We start from the raw sequence: 12,554 nt of genomic DNA, 5'->3' as shown, positions 1-12,554 counted from the left end.
AATATTTCTCTCAAGTGTTAGTCATCAGTCTATTTTTCACTCAGAGGACCAACCTGTGTGGAGTAGAGTTATAAATAAACTAGCACATACAAACATATGTAAATGTGTTCAAACTAGATTCATTTGTACTGTTTAGGTATTTTAAACAATTTGATAACTAAAATATAATGTCAATGTCAGTGAGCTTACATAAGGGCTTTAATTATCAAGGTTATCAAATTACTGTTTTCACTGAGCAGCTAAGAAGGAGAGAGACTACAGATGCAAGAAATGGACACATTATAAACAACGTTATACAATAAACAATAGCAAACTGATCAGGAAATATTATGTTAAACAGCAGCCCAATGAATGAATAAAGGACAGGTGAACAGACAGGTGATTTCCAGTCTTCATCAGCTTTCTGTATTACATTACATCAAATTACATTTAATTAGCAGACGCTTTTATCCAATAAATATATACAATAAATGCAATCACCCATGAAGATAAAAACTCAAAACATCTTGGCCAAGGAACGGTTGAAGCAAAGTGTTCAATTAGAGGGTAGGTGAGGAATGACAGAGTCAGGAAAAACAACCACCTGCATTCAGTGTTGTTAAACACGTTAGTCAATTGGACAAATAGCACAATGCATTCTTAGTAAATGTGCCATCAATGCATTAAGAGACTGTCCTCAAATCAGTTTGGTTCACTAAGAAACTGCAAATACAAGCAATAACGTAACATCAATGATGATATAAAAAAAAGAGTTTAGTTATTAGACTGCACTGATCAGCAGGTTCTGCACACTGTAAAAGAACAGGGACAAATGTGGTCTTTTGTCTGCCTACACTGAGCAGCAGGTGTGTCGATACATTTAGACAGGTGGGGCGAGACTGTGACCCTTGATTATGCTCTCTCTCTAACACTAACACAAACACACACACACACACACACACACACACACACACACAGGAGCCATGCACAGATACAATTGAGCGTGTTCACTTACACAAGGACTACATGTAACACACATCCTACCTGCCCACACACACAAACACTACATGTGTTACAAAGAATGCAATTTACACAGAAACCCACATGGAGTGCCCACACACACACTGTCACAACACGCACACACACACAGTATCTATCTTTAGCTGTATAAATAGGCGTGTAATTAATGTTAAGATGTTGAAGTCATGAAGTGGAAACAAGAACATTTAAACTGCTATTAATTTCCCATCAGGGGCTGAGAGACAGAGGCGGGGGGGGGGGGGGGGGGGGATTAATGGAAAGAAAAAGAAAGAGAGTAAAACCAGTGGAGCACGAGAGATGGATGACACCAGATCAGTGTTTATTATAGATACTTAACACATAAAGAGCAAACCGTTTTTATTAAGATAGCTATGGCTTCCTCAACTAACATACATTCTTAGTCAATCCACAAAGAATCAAGCAAAGGCACCACTTTGAATCTTGTAATAATTAGAGATCTGCTCATAAGAAATTAGGAAACTCAGCCTCTTTAACGACCCAAACACATTTACATTACGACCATGGAAATATTGCTTTATGTCCTTGAGCAAATAGGATGTGTTTGATTGTAGAGGATGAGTGTGATAATAAACCAGCGTTTTGTTCCCTCAGAGAGTTTATCTATACTGGTCAAACATCAAGAGAACATTTCCATTGCATACATGACATACTGCAGTTTAAACAGACTGGACCTACAATGGGTTGTTTTGTTTTCCAATGGAAAGCAAAGTGAAAAGAACATCTCCAACCCTACCAAGCACGCATGCAGATCATGGTAAAAAATGTGATTTACATATAAAGGAATATTTAAAACCTCATAAATAATTAACTTAATCCATTTGTTTCTATTAGACATCTTACAAACACAGCTCTTTGCCCCAGCAGCAGTTTCCAACCTTGGGGGGACCCCTCAATAAGGTCAAAGGATTAAAGTATGAGGACTCGACATGATTAAAGGTCTGAAAGGCAAACATAAACTTGCATTTCTTGCCATAAGATGGATAAGAGGCCAGAAGAAGTTTTAGATCTTTTGTCCTCCAGAAAATATTCAACAAGTTCTGAAAGTTTTTTCCACACCTGATGCAACATATGCCACAAGAGACAAGACACTGGACAAGACTTCACTAGGGTTGGGTAGTGTAGTGTAACCTAATTACAAAAATAAATAATGTTTGAATGTATTAAGATATGTAATTAGATTACTACTTTAGACATTACAAGAGCAATGCAAACAATGCATTTTATTTTCATCAAAAAATAAGAAAGAATATTTGTGGAAACAGCCTATACATTTTCTTCTTGTTCTACATTTCTAACTGACTAAGTAATCCGACCTAACTGTAGGCGTCAAAATGCGTGGGAACAATTGCTCTAAGAACGTTGAATCTGACTTTATAAGACTGAAACTACATCAGAGTATCTTGGCCTCTATCAGTATTTTCCTATACATGAAGTGAATAATCATAGAATATGTACAGGGGGGGCTTTTGAAAGCCTGTATGGCCTCCCTCTGTGTTTGGGAACCACCTCCCTGTCCTGCACCTCCACCCTCCCCTCCTCTCTCCCCCTCTCGGTGATATCCCGCCGCTGTACCGGTGCGCTCAAAAGCCGGAGCGCAGGCGGAGCGGAGCAGATGCTGCAAACTGAAAGAGAAACACCGGAGGAAACATCTCTGCAGTGACATGTGGATGCAATAAATGCATATTGGTAGTGCAGCAGCATCGGTGTCCGGTCAGCGGTAAAAGTAGAGGAGAGCCACGGAAGAAACACGGAGCGCTTGTTCGTCCCCCCGGGTCAGCACCGCAGGGAGGAGACACGCAGGGGAGGAAAGATTCCCCTAAACGCAGTGAGAGCGTCGGATGAGGAGAAGAGGAGAGCGGAGGGCATCGGATAGGCAACAACAAGGAGTAAGCACACAGAGGAAAAGTTGTTCTGAAACTTCAATTTACTCTAAATTTATAAAAGTGTTAGAATATCTCTTGTGTTTCACTTATACCGTTAGGCCTACTTGTACTAGTATTCCTATTGTCCACTTGTTGCTGTTCTGTTACCTGGATTACCTCTCGGGGATTAATAAAGGTTTATTTTATCCTATTTTATATTTTCCTATCTTATCTTAAACTTGAAACTGGATACATTGTTAGATACATACTATTAATGCAACCCAAGCTAGCTTTACAGTGACAATTTAAAATATGGTTTATTAAAGATAACATGCAAGTCATTAAGTGGTTCATCCTATTTAGTCCTTCTAGATTCAAGGATAGCTGTGTGTGTGTGTGTGTGTGTGTGTGTGTGTGTGTGTGTGTGTGTGTGTGTGTGTGTGTGTGTGTGTGTGTGTGTGTGTGTGTGTGTGTGTGTGTGTGAACTGCTCGGTTTTCTGAAGAGCCACAAGTTTGTTTTAATTCACAAATATTCACAAAGCCAAAAAAAATTCTGCTTGTCAGACAATCGCATAAATGGTTCTTACATAAATATCTAGAGTTTCAGTTGTTATAGTAAAGTATTATATTCCTCTGACATTATTATATTAAAGTCATATTTCTTTGTTTCACACTGGACAACTAAGATGTGTGCAAAAGAGTGCTTTCAACCAGTGTACTGTAGTCCAGGTTATCAACTTGAGTGTATATCGCAGTGCCATCCTCAATGTACAGCGCCAGAAATATGTGGCACAATACAAGCTGTTCAGTTTGGTTAATATTATGCAGTGTAGTTTGTTTATATTAAGGGGAAAAGAAGTAGATTTGGGTTGAGAAATTATTTCACTGCTGTGAATGGACAAATTCCTTTTCCTGACCCTACCTTATCCTCTCCTCCTCTCTGCCGCTCAGCTCCCTCTGCTTCTTTATTCATCCCCCTCAGACATCACACACACACCTTCATACTCTCTGGGATGCACAATAGGCAGGGCGGTGCTCTCGGGATTTACAGAAGTGCCATTGACCACCCAGAACCGGTTAGGCCGCCCCCTACGAAAACTCAAACGTAATGCTTTCATCTCCTCACTCCTAGATTATTACAACAGCCTCTTCAATTCGTCTCGATCAAGAAATCACAGCTCGTTCAAAACTCAGCTTCGAGGCTTTTAACCAGAAACAAAAGGCCCATCACATCACACGACACCACACCTCTCACCACACCACACCACACCACCACACCTGTTTTACACTGTCTGGTTTAAGATATATTTGGGATCTTATATATTGCATTTAAGGCTCTTCTTGACCTGGCTCCAGACCATAATTTAAACTCTGTAATTCCATATGAACCTAATTTTAAATTCTCAGGCAGGGATAAATCACTGAATTGGACTACTGGGCACAGCCTGTGGGGCCCAGCAGGTTAGAGGAAATCTTGACTGTAGCCTTTATTTTAAGCTACTGCTTCTTTTTTCTTGTTAGGATGTCACAGAGAGAAACAAAATAACCCATAGACATGCCAAACTACCAAAAGAGACACCAAAACACAAAAAACACCTCCAAAGATTTAAAACATCTCAAAAGACACGCATCAATAAGGAGCACATGCTTGGTGTTGTGGAAAGATGTTTGAGGACTAAAATCTCAATGTCATTTTATCTAATTTCCCCTGACAGTGGCAGCTCCAGACTTATTGGACCCTAAATCCGCCACTCACAACACCAAGCCCCGCCTCTCCTTCTCCACAAAGCCAATCACACTGACTCCCCGGGAGGAGAGTGAGGTGAGAGAAAAAACAGAGAAGTCCAGATTTTTAAAAGTAATTTCTCTATCTATTGATTCACGCGGTGCTTATTCAACAGTGGGGGAAAAACACATATTTTTTAAAGTTTATAAAGTATTTATGTGAGTTGATTGATCAGTAGAGGTTTTGTAGGTGGTTGCCACAGTGATGAAATGGAAGACGGTGACGGCCATCTTTCTCTTGGTGGTCCTGTACCTGGTGATGGGGGCAGCAGTCTTCAGATCCCTGGAGCAGCCTCACGAGAGGTAGGCGGGATAAATACATTTACAGCTATCTGTTTGCAGCACTACGAGAAAAAACATCCATCTATCCATCTCTAAATCTATTTACCTGTCACACCCTTTTTCATGTTTTATGATGACTTGAGATTTCATTCATGAAATACAGATACTTTTGTCTGCACGAAAAAAAACAGGCTGAGCCACCAATTAATTTGTTACCCAACAATCACAAAAAGCCTTGACCCCAGGTTGGGAATCACTGCTGTAGACTTAGTGCTTTAGTAGGCGATTACAGCAAGCAAACAACTGTATTTGATTACCTTTTTCATACTTTTCATTGAAGTGCTATGAGCCAAAATGTGAACTTTCACAAGTCAAATCATTTCCACACAGTTTGAAAAAGATAATCATATTTAAATTTAAGAAAATGTGCCGTAAAGTCATCAATCAAAGTTATTACTGTATGGCTTTTCAAATAAGGGTTTGGAGAAAGGTGGATTTATTGTGAATGTTAAATTATGATCACAAACCTTTCTCACATACTTTCTCTTTAGTGCCCAGCGTTTGGCCATTCTCACCCAGAAGCTGGAGTTCCTGTCCACACACTCCTGTGTCAACCAGAGCCAGCTGGAGGAGCTGGTTAAGGTTAGACCTACCTCACATTAAAAACAACATACATTTTATTGTTTTGTATTTGAACAGTTATAATGCTGCACAGCTGCAGTGGTTTCAGCACCATGGACAGCTCCTACATCTTCTTAGGAGGAGAAGGAAGAAATGTGTAGACAGGGGTTTTGTTTCTATTTTTGATAATCTCATTCAGTTTTTTTCTGAAATAGTAAACTCTTCACAGGCATTCACACTTAAATGCATTCTAGGTGATGGCTTGGCCCGCCTAGTTTCAAAGTTACATGTACAGTATCTTCTATCTGTTCCTTCGTCTAGCACTACAAGAAAGACAGAGCTCAAAAGCAACAGCTCAAATGTTTCGTGATAATATTTACTGCGCAACATACTCATTGTTGATCTGAAACACAAATGTAAACACAAACATCTCTATTCCTCTCTCTTTCTCCTCTTCAGCAAGTGGTGTCTGCCATCCGCTCAGGAGTGAACCCAGCAGGGACGCTGACCAATCACAGCAGCCTGTGGGACCTAGGCTCCGCCTTCTTCTTTGCTGGGACTGTCATTACAACCATCGGTAGGACACACAGTGTTGATCCCTCTCAAATTCCTCCTGTTACCCTTCTTTATTTCGTTTTGCTTCTTTTGTCAGACATTCATGTTTCATACATTTTTTCAATGCTTCAGATGTTCAGAGGGTTCAATCTAAAAGAAATGTAGATCAATAAAATGTTGTAATACTTCCAAACGGGTCTTTCTTCTCTGTCTGTATGTGTAATTGTAAGTCAAATACTTTGTCCTTACTTCCTTTCATTTGTTCCACATTTGTTTAGCTTTAATTGAATTGAATTGATCTATAAATAAATGATAGACAAATAGTGATTGACCGTACCTGTTGCTTTGGTATACCTGAGAATCTTCTAATGGACAATGCATTATTTAATAGTTTTACCTATGAGCGTTTTCACTGTTGTAGGAAGCATGAAATGGTGATTTACTGTATATCCTCTTTTTGTGTCCTCTGTCCTCTCTGCAGGTTTTGGGAACACCTCTCCCCACACAGAAGGAGGAAGGATCTTCTGCATCATCTACGCCTTGTTAGGGATTCCTCTGTTCGGCTTCCTCCTGGCTGGTGTAGGAGATCAGCTCGGCACCATATTCGGCAAGGGCATCGCCAGAGTGGAGAAAATGTTTGTGGTAAGTCCGGCGGGAAATCAATCACGTATGGTGTGAAGACACAAAGGTATTGTTTTTCATGTTTGAATTCCCTGATTTTTTATATTCATCTGTACTGTCTGTCTGTAAAAAACAGTATTTCTTGGATAAGATGGTTGAGGCTTAAAAGTGAGGTCCTCGGCATTGTTATTCAATTGTTAGTGTTCAGCTCCCAATAAGAGAACCAAAGCTCACAAAATGTGTGTTTTTATGCTGTTTATAATATGCTTTTAGTCTTGAATGAAACGAGCTGAAGTGTGTAATGTAGAACGATTTGCTCCTTCTGCTACTCTCAGAGCACCCAAGGGACTGAGTAATGAATATAATGATTAAAGCTGAGGACAGAGGACAAAAGTTCATTGTGTAAGTCTGTGTCTGTGTGGGTGTTGTCAAAGCCTTTTTGCTCTGTGCCCAGAGTGTGTGAGACTGCAGCATTATCCTAAGCGAACACTGTGAATGTCTTTTCTTTCTAAGGCACCCAGGGGACCAATTTATGGAATAAGGCTATTATTAGTTTCAGCATCTGGCTGTTTTCCCCCACGAAAACAGTGGTCTCTTTGGTCGATACTGAAACATCTCAACAACTGTTGAATAGATTGTTAAGAGATGTTGTAAAAACATTTAGGAATCCCAGAAGATGAATCTTATCACTTTTTCTTACTCTATGTGACTTTTGGTTTTAAACTAAATGTCAGAAGAAATACTTGAATGCATTGCCCTGAAATGTTGCTACTAAATGCTAACATTGTAATGTAAATGGTAAATGCACTAAGTTACAATGCTAACAATGATATCCAATAGACATATACACAGTGCTATTTATCATGTATGTGTATGTATAGCTGTAAATGATCATTGGATTACAGGTTTTTAGTCATACACCAAAGTATTTTATTATAAAGACATTCTGAGTTGATGCTGCTGACAATGCTTTAGTAAAAGACAAAAAATGATGTCCTTTTCTTCAATGGTTGCATCCAGACAATGCTAACTATCTTGCTATGGTTTGAACAACAAGTGCTTCTCAAGGATGGATGCATAACATTTCTACATTGGATCTTATTATAGCAAATTGCTAATTGCTACAACTCAAATGAAGAGTCAAATAATTTGATTCAAACAAACAGTGACGACTAAAGCTTCATGTGTATTTACAGTGATAACAAACAGCCCAGCAGTAGAAGTTTCAACGGTAGCTGATACATCATGTTTACCTCTGCCTTTCTCTCCTGCAGCACTGGGACATCAGTCAGACAAAGATCCGGGTCATCTCCACCCTGCTGTTCGTGCTGTTCGGCTGTCTTCTGTTTGTGGCGCTCCCAGCCGCCATCTTTAAACACATCGAGGGCTGGTCTGCGCTGGAATCCCTTTACTTTGTGGTCATCACGCTGACTACCATAGGATTTGGAGACTTTGTGGCAGGTACAAACACAAAGTCAATGACTGAATACCAAAATCAGACCGCTAATGTAAAGCTGTCTGTCTCAGTATCAGTATCTGGTGAACTCTTCTTGTCCTTGATGTGTCAAACTCATTGTCTCTGTCTTCCTCTGTCTCTGTGTCTAGGTGGTTCAGAAATAGAGTACTTAGATTACTATAAACCAGTTGTATGGTTCTGGATTCTGGTGGGACTCGCCTACTTTGCTGCCATCCTCAGCATGATAGGAGACTGGCTCAGAGTCATTTCTAAGAAGACCAAAGAAGAGGTATGAGACCGCTGGTTTTATTTAGTGATTTCTCCAATCTGTTTACAACAAAATGCAACAGATTATTAAAAAATACATTGTTAATAGATAAAGTGAACATTTATCACATTTTCTTTATTACGTAATGCAGTGTTATTACAAATGTGTTTATCTTTCAATGTAGTTGTGTCTTTCAGTAAAGTGACACTCCGGTTATTCATGCTTCTGTTACATTGGTATTCAACTTTTGCCCTCTGCTTAACAACGTTTCAATGATTAGACTGTTTTCTAATCCAATCCACGTCTGCCATCCAAACTCATAAACGCACTCGTATGCCATTACTGTGAGAATCTCCAGAGAAGAAAGAGGTCATTCAGACAACATGAGAAAAGAAATCTCTAATAGCACTGCTCGTATCTTCAACAAGAACATGCTGACATGACATGGTGTAGCCCTAAACATAATTAGTTGTATTATACTGGTTTGTAACTGAAATTGTTAAGTGATGATGTATAATGCATGTGTGTGTTTGTGTGTGTTCTTATTAGTGGGATATCGTCAGAAGTACAGGCATTAGTTGAGATGTGTTAACAGAACGGCTCTAGTCCTCTTTTAATAAGATATAAAGACACAACTAAAGCTAACCCTTAAGCATAAAATATCCTGGTTCAACACATTAACCAAAAACTGTATTAACAAATAAAATATCAAAACGATTTTTAAAGGTTATGTCTCTTTTTTATTATTTTATATTTTGCTACTGACATGAAATTGTCTTTTTTTTTTTTTAGAAGTGCCTTAAGTAGTTCCTCCCTTAATCTCTTTTTATTTCAATCTGTTTTTCTCCTTGCAGGTTGGGGAGATCCGAGCTCACGCTGCAGAGTGGACGGCTAACGTCTCTGCAGAGTTCAAGGAAACACGGCGGCGTGTGAGCGTGGACATCTACGATAAGTTCCAGCGTGCCACTTCAATTAAACGCAAACTGTCCACTGATCTGGGATTCAACCCCGGCCCTGAGCTCACCCTGCCCAGGAGGACCGTGTCCGTCAACTTCAACGATGAGCGGAGCGAGAGGGAGGCTGGGCTGCAGGGCCTGACCACTCCTCTGGCTCGAAACGGCAGCTTGTTCATGAACGGTTTGGACCCTGAGCGAGGAGATATCATTGACCACTTCAAGTAGAAAACCTGTTATTCATCATTGGTGGCCTCAGTGAGGAGAAAGAAGTGTTTGCGTTCACAAAAACAAGTAGAAAATGAGAATGTGATACTTTGTGACCCCAGATGGGACATGTTCACCCCACTGCAGGAATGTAAGCCTTGCTAAAGATCATTTGTGGATACAGCGGGACACTTTTCACCGCCAGTGAAACAAAGAGCAAGATGGAGGACATACTGAACAGTTGATCTGGTTGGAATCAACATTAAGTGAGTGTCTGTCAACTTAATCCCACATCTTGGAATTAAGCAGAGTTGCCCATTGATGACAATTGAAAAACTACAGGATAAAATAAATGAAAATGTCCAACATACTGCATATACTAAATAACAGTATTGAAGGCCCTAAGATTTCAATGGTGCCTGTATGTGTCCAATATTTTACAATTAAGGATATATTTTAACTACAGAGCTTTAAACTACGAAATATTTGTTTGGGGGAATTTTCGTAGTGAAGATGCAAACAGTAAAAAGATGCAGAGACTGAGAATCAGAAAATCAGACCAAAAAAAAACAATGACAGACTCTGGTGGTCAGAGGCCGATTTGGGATAAACGACTGCAGAATATAAAGATGTTGAGAGAAGGGTAGTACAATCAGCAATACTAAACAACTTCATAGACGGAAGATTGTGTTGCTAAGCAAGCTATATACTCTAGCTTCTATTGGAGCTGCATTTATCTGACTTTGAAAATGAAAAGTCCTGACCCAAATATATAACTTTTAAGGGGCCCTATTATGCTAACTTTCAGGTTTATACTTGTATTTTGTGCATCTACTTGGACATGTTTCCATGCTTTAATGTTGAATATGGTCTTTATTTTTCTCATACTGCCTGTGCTGCAGCACCTCTCTTCACCCTCTGTCTGAAACCAGAGCCCAGTCTGCTCTGATTGGTTAGCTGGTCGGCACTATTGTGATTGGTCAACCGCTTAGAGATGTCCCACCCCTTAGCCTATCACCTGCAATGTGTTGGAGCACTGACCAATAGAAGTACTGATGTCACTATGTTACAGCAGTAAGCTAAGGACTACAACGGAGAATAATTAGTGGGGTTGACTGCTGTGACTTCCACATCACTTTTTTAGGTTTCGATCTTATCATATTGGATTTGATTACAGTCAACACTGGATTTATTCCAGTAAAAAATGTCCACCAACTCTTCTTAGTTTTAGTTAAAAGGATAAAGGTGGATGAGGTTCAAAGTGGTCTCTCTGATTCTGGAAGTACTTTTTGAAAGAAATCAAATCACTTAATGTCTGAGATTTGTCAAACAATTGCTGTGCCTTAAACTCTTCATTTTGCCAAAACAAGGACAAGTGCAACCCATTGTAAGGGGTTGTTCTTACTTATTCATACATGTAACAATTATAAGTATTTAAACTGAGAAAATAAGGTGTTTCATAAGGCCAGTGCTAATGGTGTTTATGTAGTCCAACAAAACCAAATCCGTTGCTGTAACAATTTTACAGGCCTGGATCCATGCGTGCCTATATGCATGGAATCATTTGTGTTTTCTCTAAAAATATTTTTATTTAAACAGCTCTTTTGGTTAATATTATGAGGAACTGTTGGCCTCTTGTTATTGCTATTCGTACAAACGTTTTCAGTTCACTCTCTGTTGACCCACCCAAAGCTGCTGTACACACACACACACACACACACTTTTTTTATCTCTTGATAATATAATGAGTGGGTAAATACAAAAACAACGAAGTGGACAGTATCATTTTTAGAACACACACACACACACACACACACACACACACACACACACACACACACACACACACACACACACACACACACACACACACACACACACACACACACACACACACACACACACACACACACACACACACACACACACACACACACACACACACACACACACACACACACACACACACACACACACACACACACACACACACACACACACACACACACACACACACACAACATTGTTTATGGTGGATGGTTGAATCACATATTGACAGATCATTTTGACTTCAAGACAAAAATTCTGTTTTAATGTCAAGGCTTCACCCAATCTCTCACGCACAGTTTTCTTCCAGGTGTATGCCTGCCGTTAAAAATGCACTTTGATTTACCAGCCTTTGAGGGTAACCACATGCCATCCAAACCATTACATGTAGTTATGTGGCATTGATGACAACTACACAGTTTAAAACATACACACACACTTTTGTTCTTCACTATCCAACCAAAAGAATTGGACCCTTAGAACATTTCCCGATTACATTAGGAGTAAAAATCATATTATATTTGACAACTGGAGGTTGACAACTCGATTCAAGTGAAGATGATTTTTAAATGAATCTGTTGAATGTAATGACAAAGAAAGTCTGGGGTGCAGCTGTAGTTGTTTGGTGCCAATACTCTGAGAACAGCAGGTAAAAATCCAGTCTGTGGTTATTTTACTTCTACCGGACGCTCTAAAGAGTTGTTAGAGAGCCCCCTAGATATCTAAAATTAACTTAAGAAAGGGTGAGGGTTCGGAGGGAGAGTCCAATACAAGTTTTGACTCTCCAGTAGACTATAACAGTCTGCAGGTTCACTACTAACAGTAAATTGAAACTGTAGTGAGGTACATTTTTTAGAGGCTGGTTGGTCTGCCTTCTTCTCGTTAGCAAACGTACGACAGTGTTACACAATCATCCGTTTTAGCTGTGCTAAAATGAAACTAACTTAAGACATTTTCTTTTATGCTGATGTGCTAGAAATATTAATGCTTTTAATGATGATGAAAACGGTATTTTTCTAAACTGTATGTTTATACCTGTAGAAAAGTTTCTTAACTGAGAACACATTGTAATAATC

The 12,554-nt window shown here is 39.4% G+C and overlaps 1 protein-coding gene across 2 annotated transcripts; it reads left to right on the top strand.

Annotated features, from left to right (window-relative positions):
- The first annotated feature begins 2,731 nt into the window (after positions 1 to 2,731).
- kcnk2a (potassium channel, subfamily K, member 2a) lies at positions 2,732 to 11,440 on the top strand. 2 transcript variants are annotated; one of them, XM_063881862.1, is made up of 9 exons: positions 2,732 to 2,927; positions 4,619 to 4,725; positions 4,879 to 4,991; positions 5,522 to 5,612; positions 6,051 to 6,168; positions 6,628 to 6,788; positions 8,042 to 8,228; positions 8,373 to 8,512; positions 9,346 to 11,440. In XM_063881862.1, coding segments are annotated over exons 1-9 (1,245 nt in total). In that variant the 5' UTR covers positions 2,732 to 2,926; the 3' UTR covers positions 9,673 to 11,440. The 2 variants fall into 2 exon arrangements, with proteins under 2 accessions (XP_063737932.1, XP_063737931.1); XM_063881861.1 differs by having other exon boundaries at positions 4,619 to 4,761.
- Positions 11,441 to 12,554: the final 1,114 nt, after the last annotated feature.

The sequence above is a fragment of the Eleginops maclovinus genome, chromosome 4 (assembly GCF_036324505.1).
Source record: "Eleginops maclovinus isolate JMC-PN-2008 ecotype Puerto Natales chromosome 4, JC_Emac_rtc_rv5, whole genome shotgun sequence".
Lineage (NCBI taxonomy): Eukaryota > Metazoa > Chordata > Actinopteri > Perciformes > Eleginopidae > Eleginops > Eleginops maclovinus.
This window is presented reverse-complemented; position numbering and strand designations above follow the sequence as displayed.

Bases quoted from the DNA above. Each gene is read 5' to 3' on its own strand.
- kcnk2a (XM_063881861.1), top strand. The intron at 4,762-4,878 runs GTAATTTCTCTA...GAGGTTTTGTAG, and splicing joins AGAAGTCCAGATTTTTAAAA to GTGGTTGCCACAGTGATGAA. The intron at 8,513-9,345 runs GTATGAGACCGC...TTCTCCTTGCAG, and splicing joins CTAAGAAGACCAAAGAAGAG to GTTGGGGAGATCCGAGCTCA.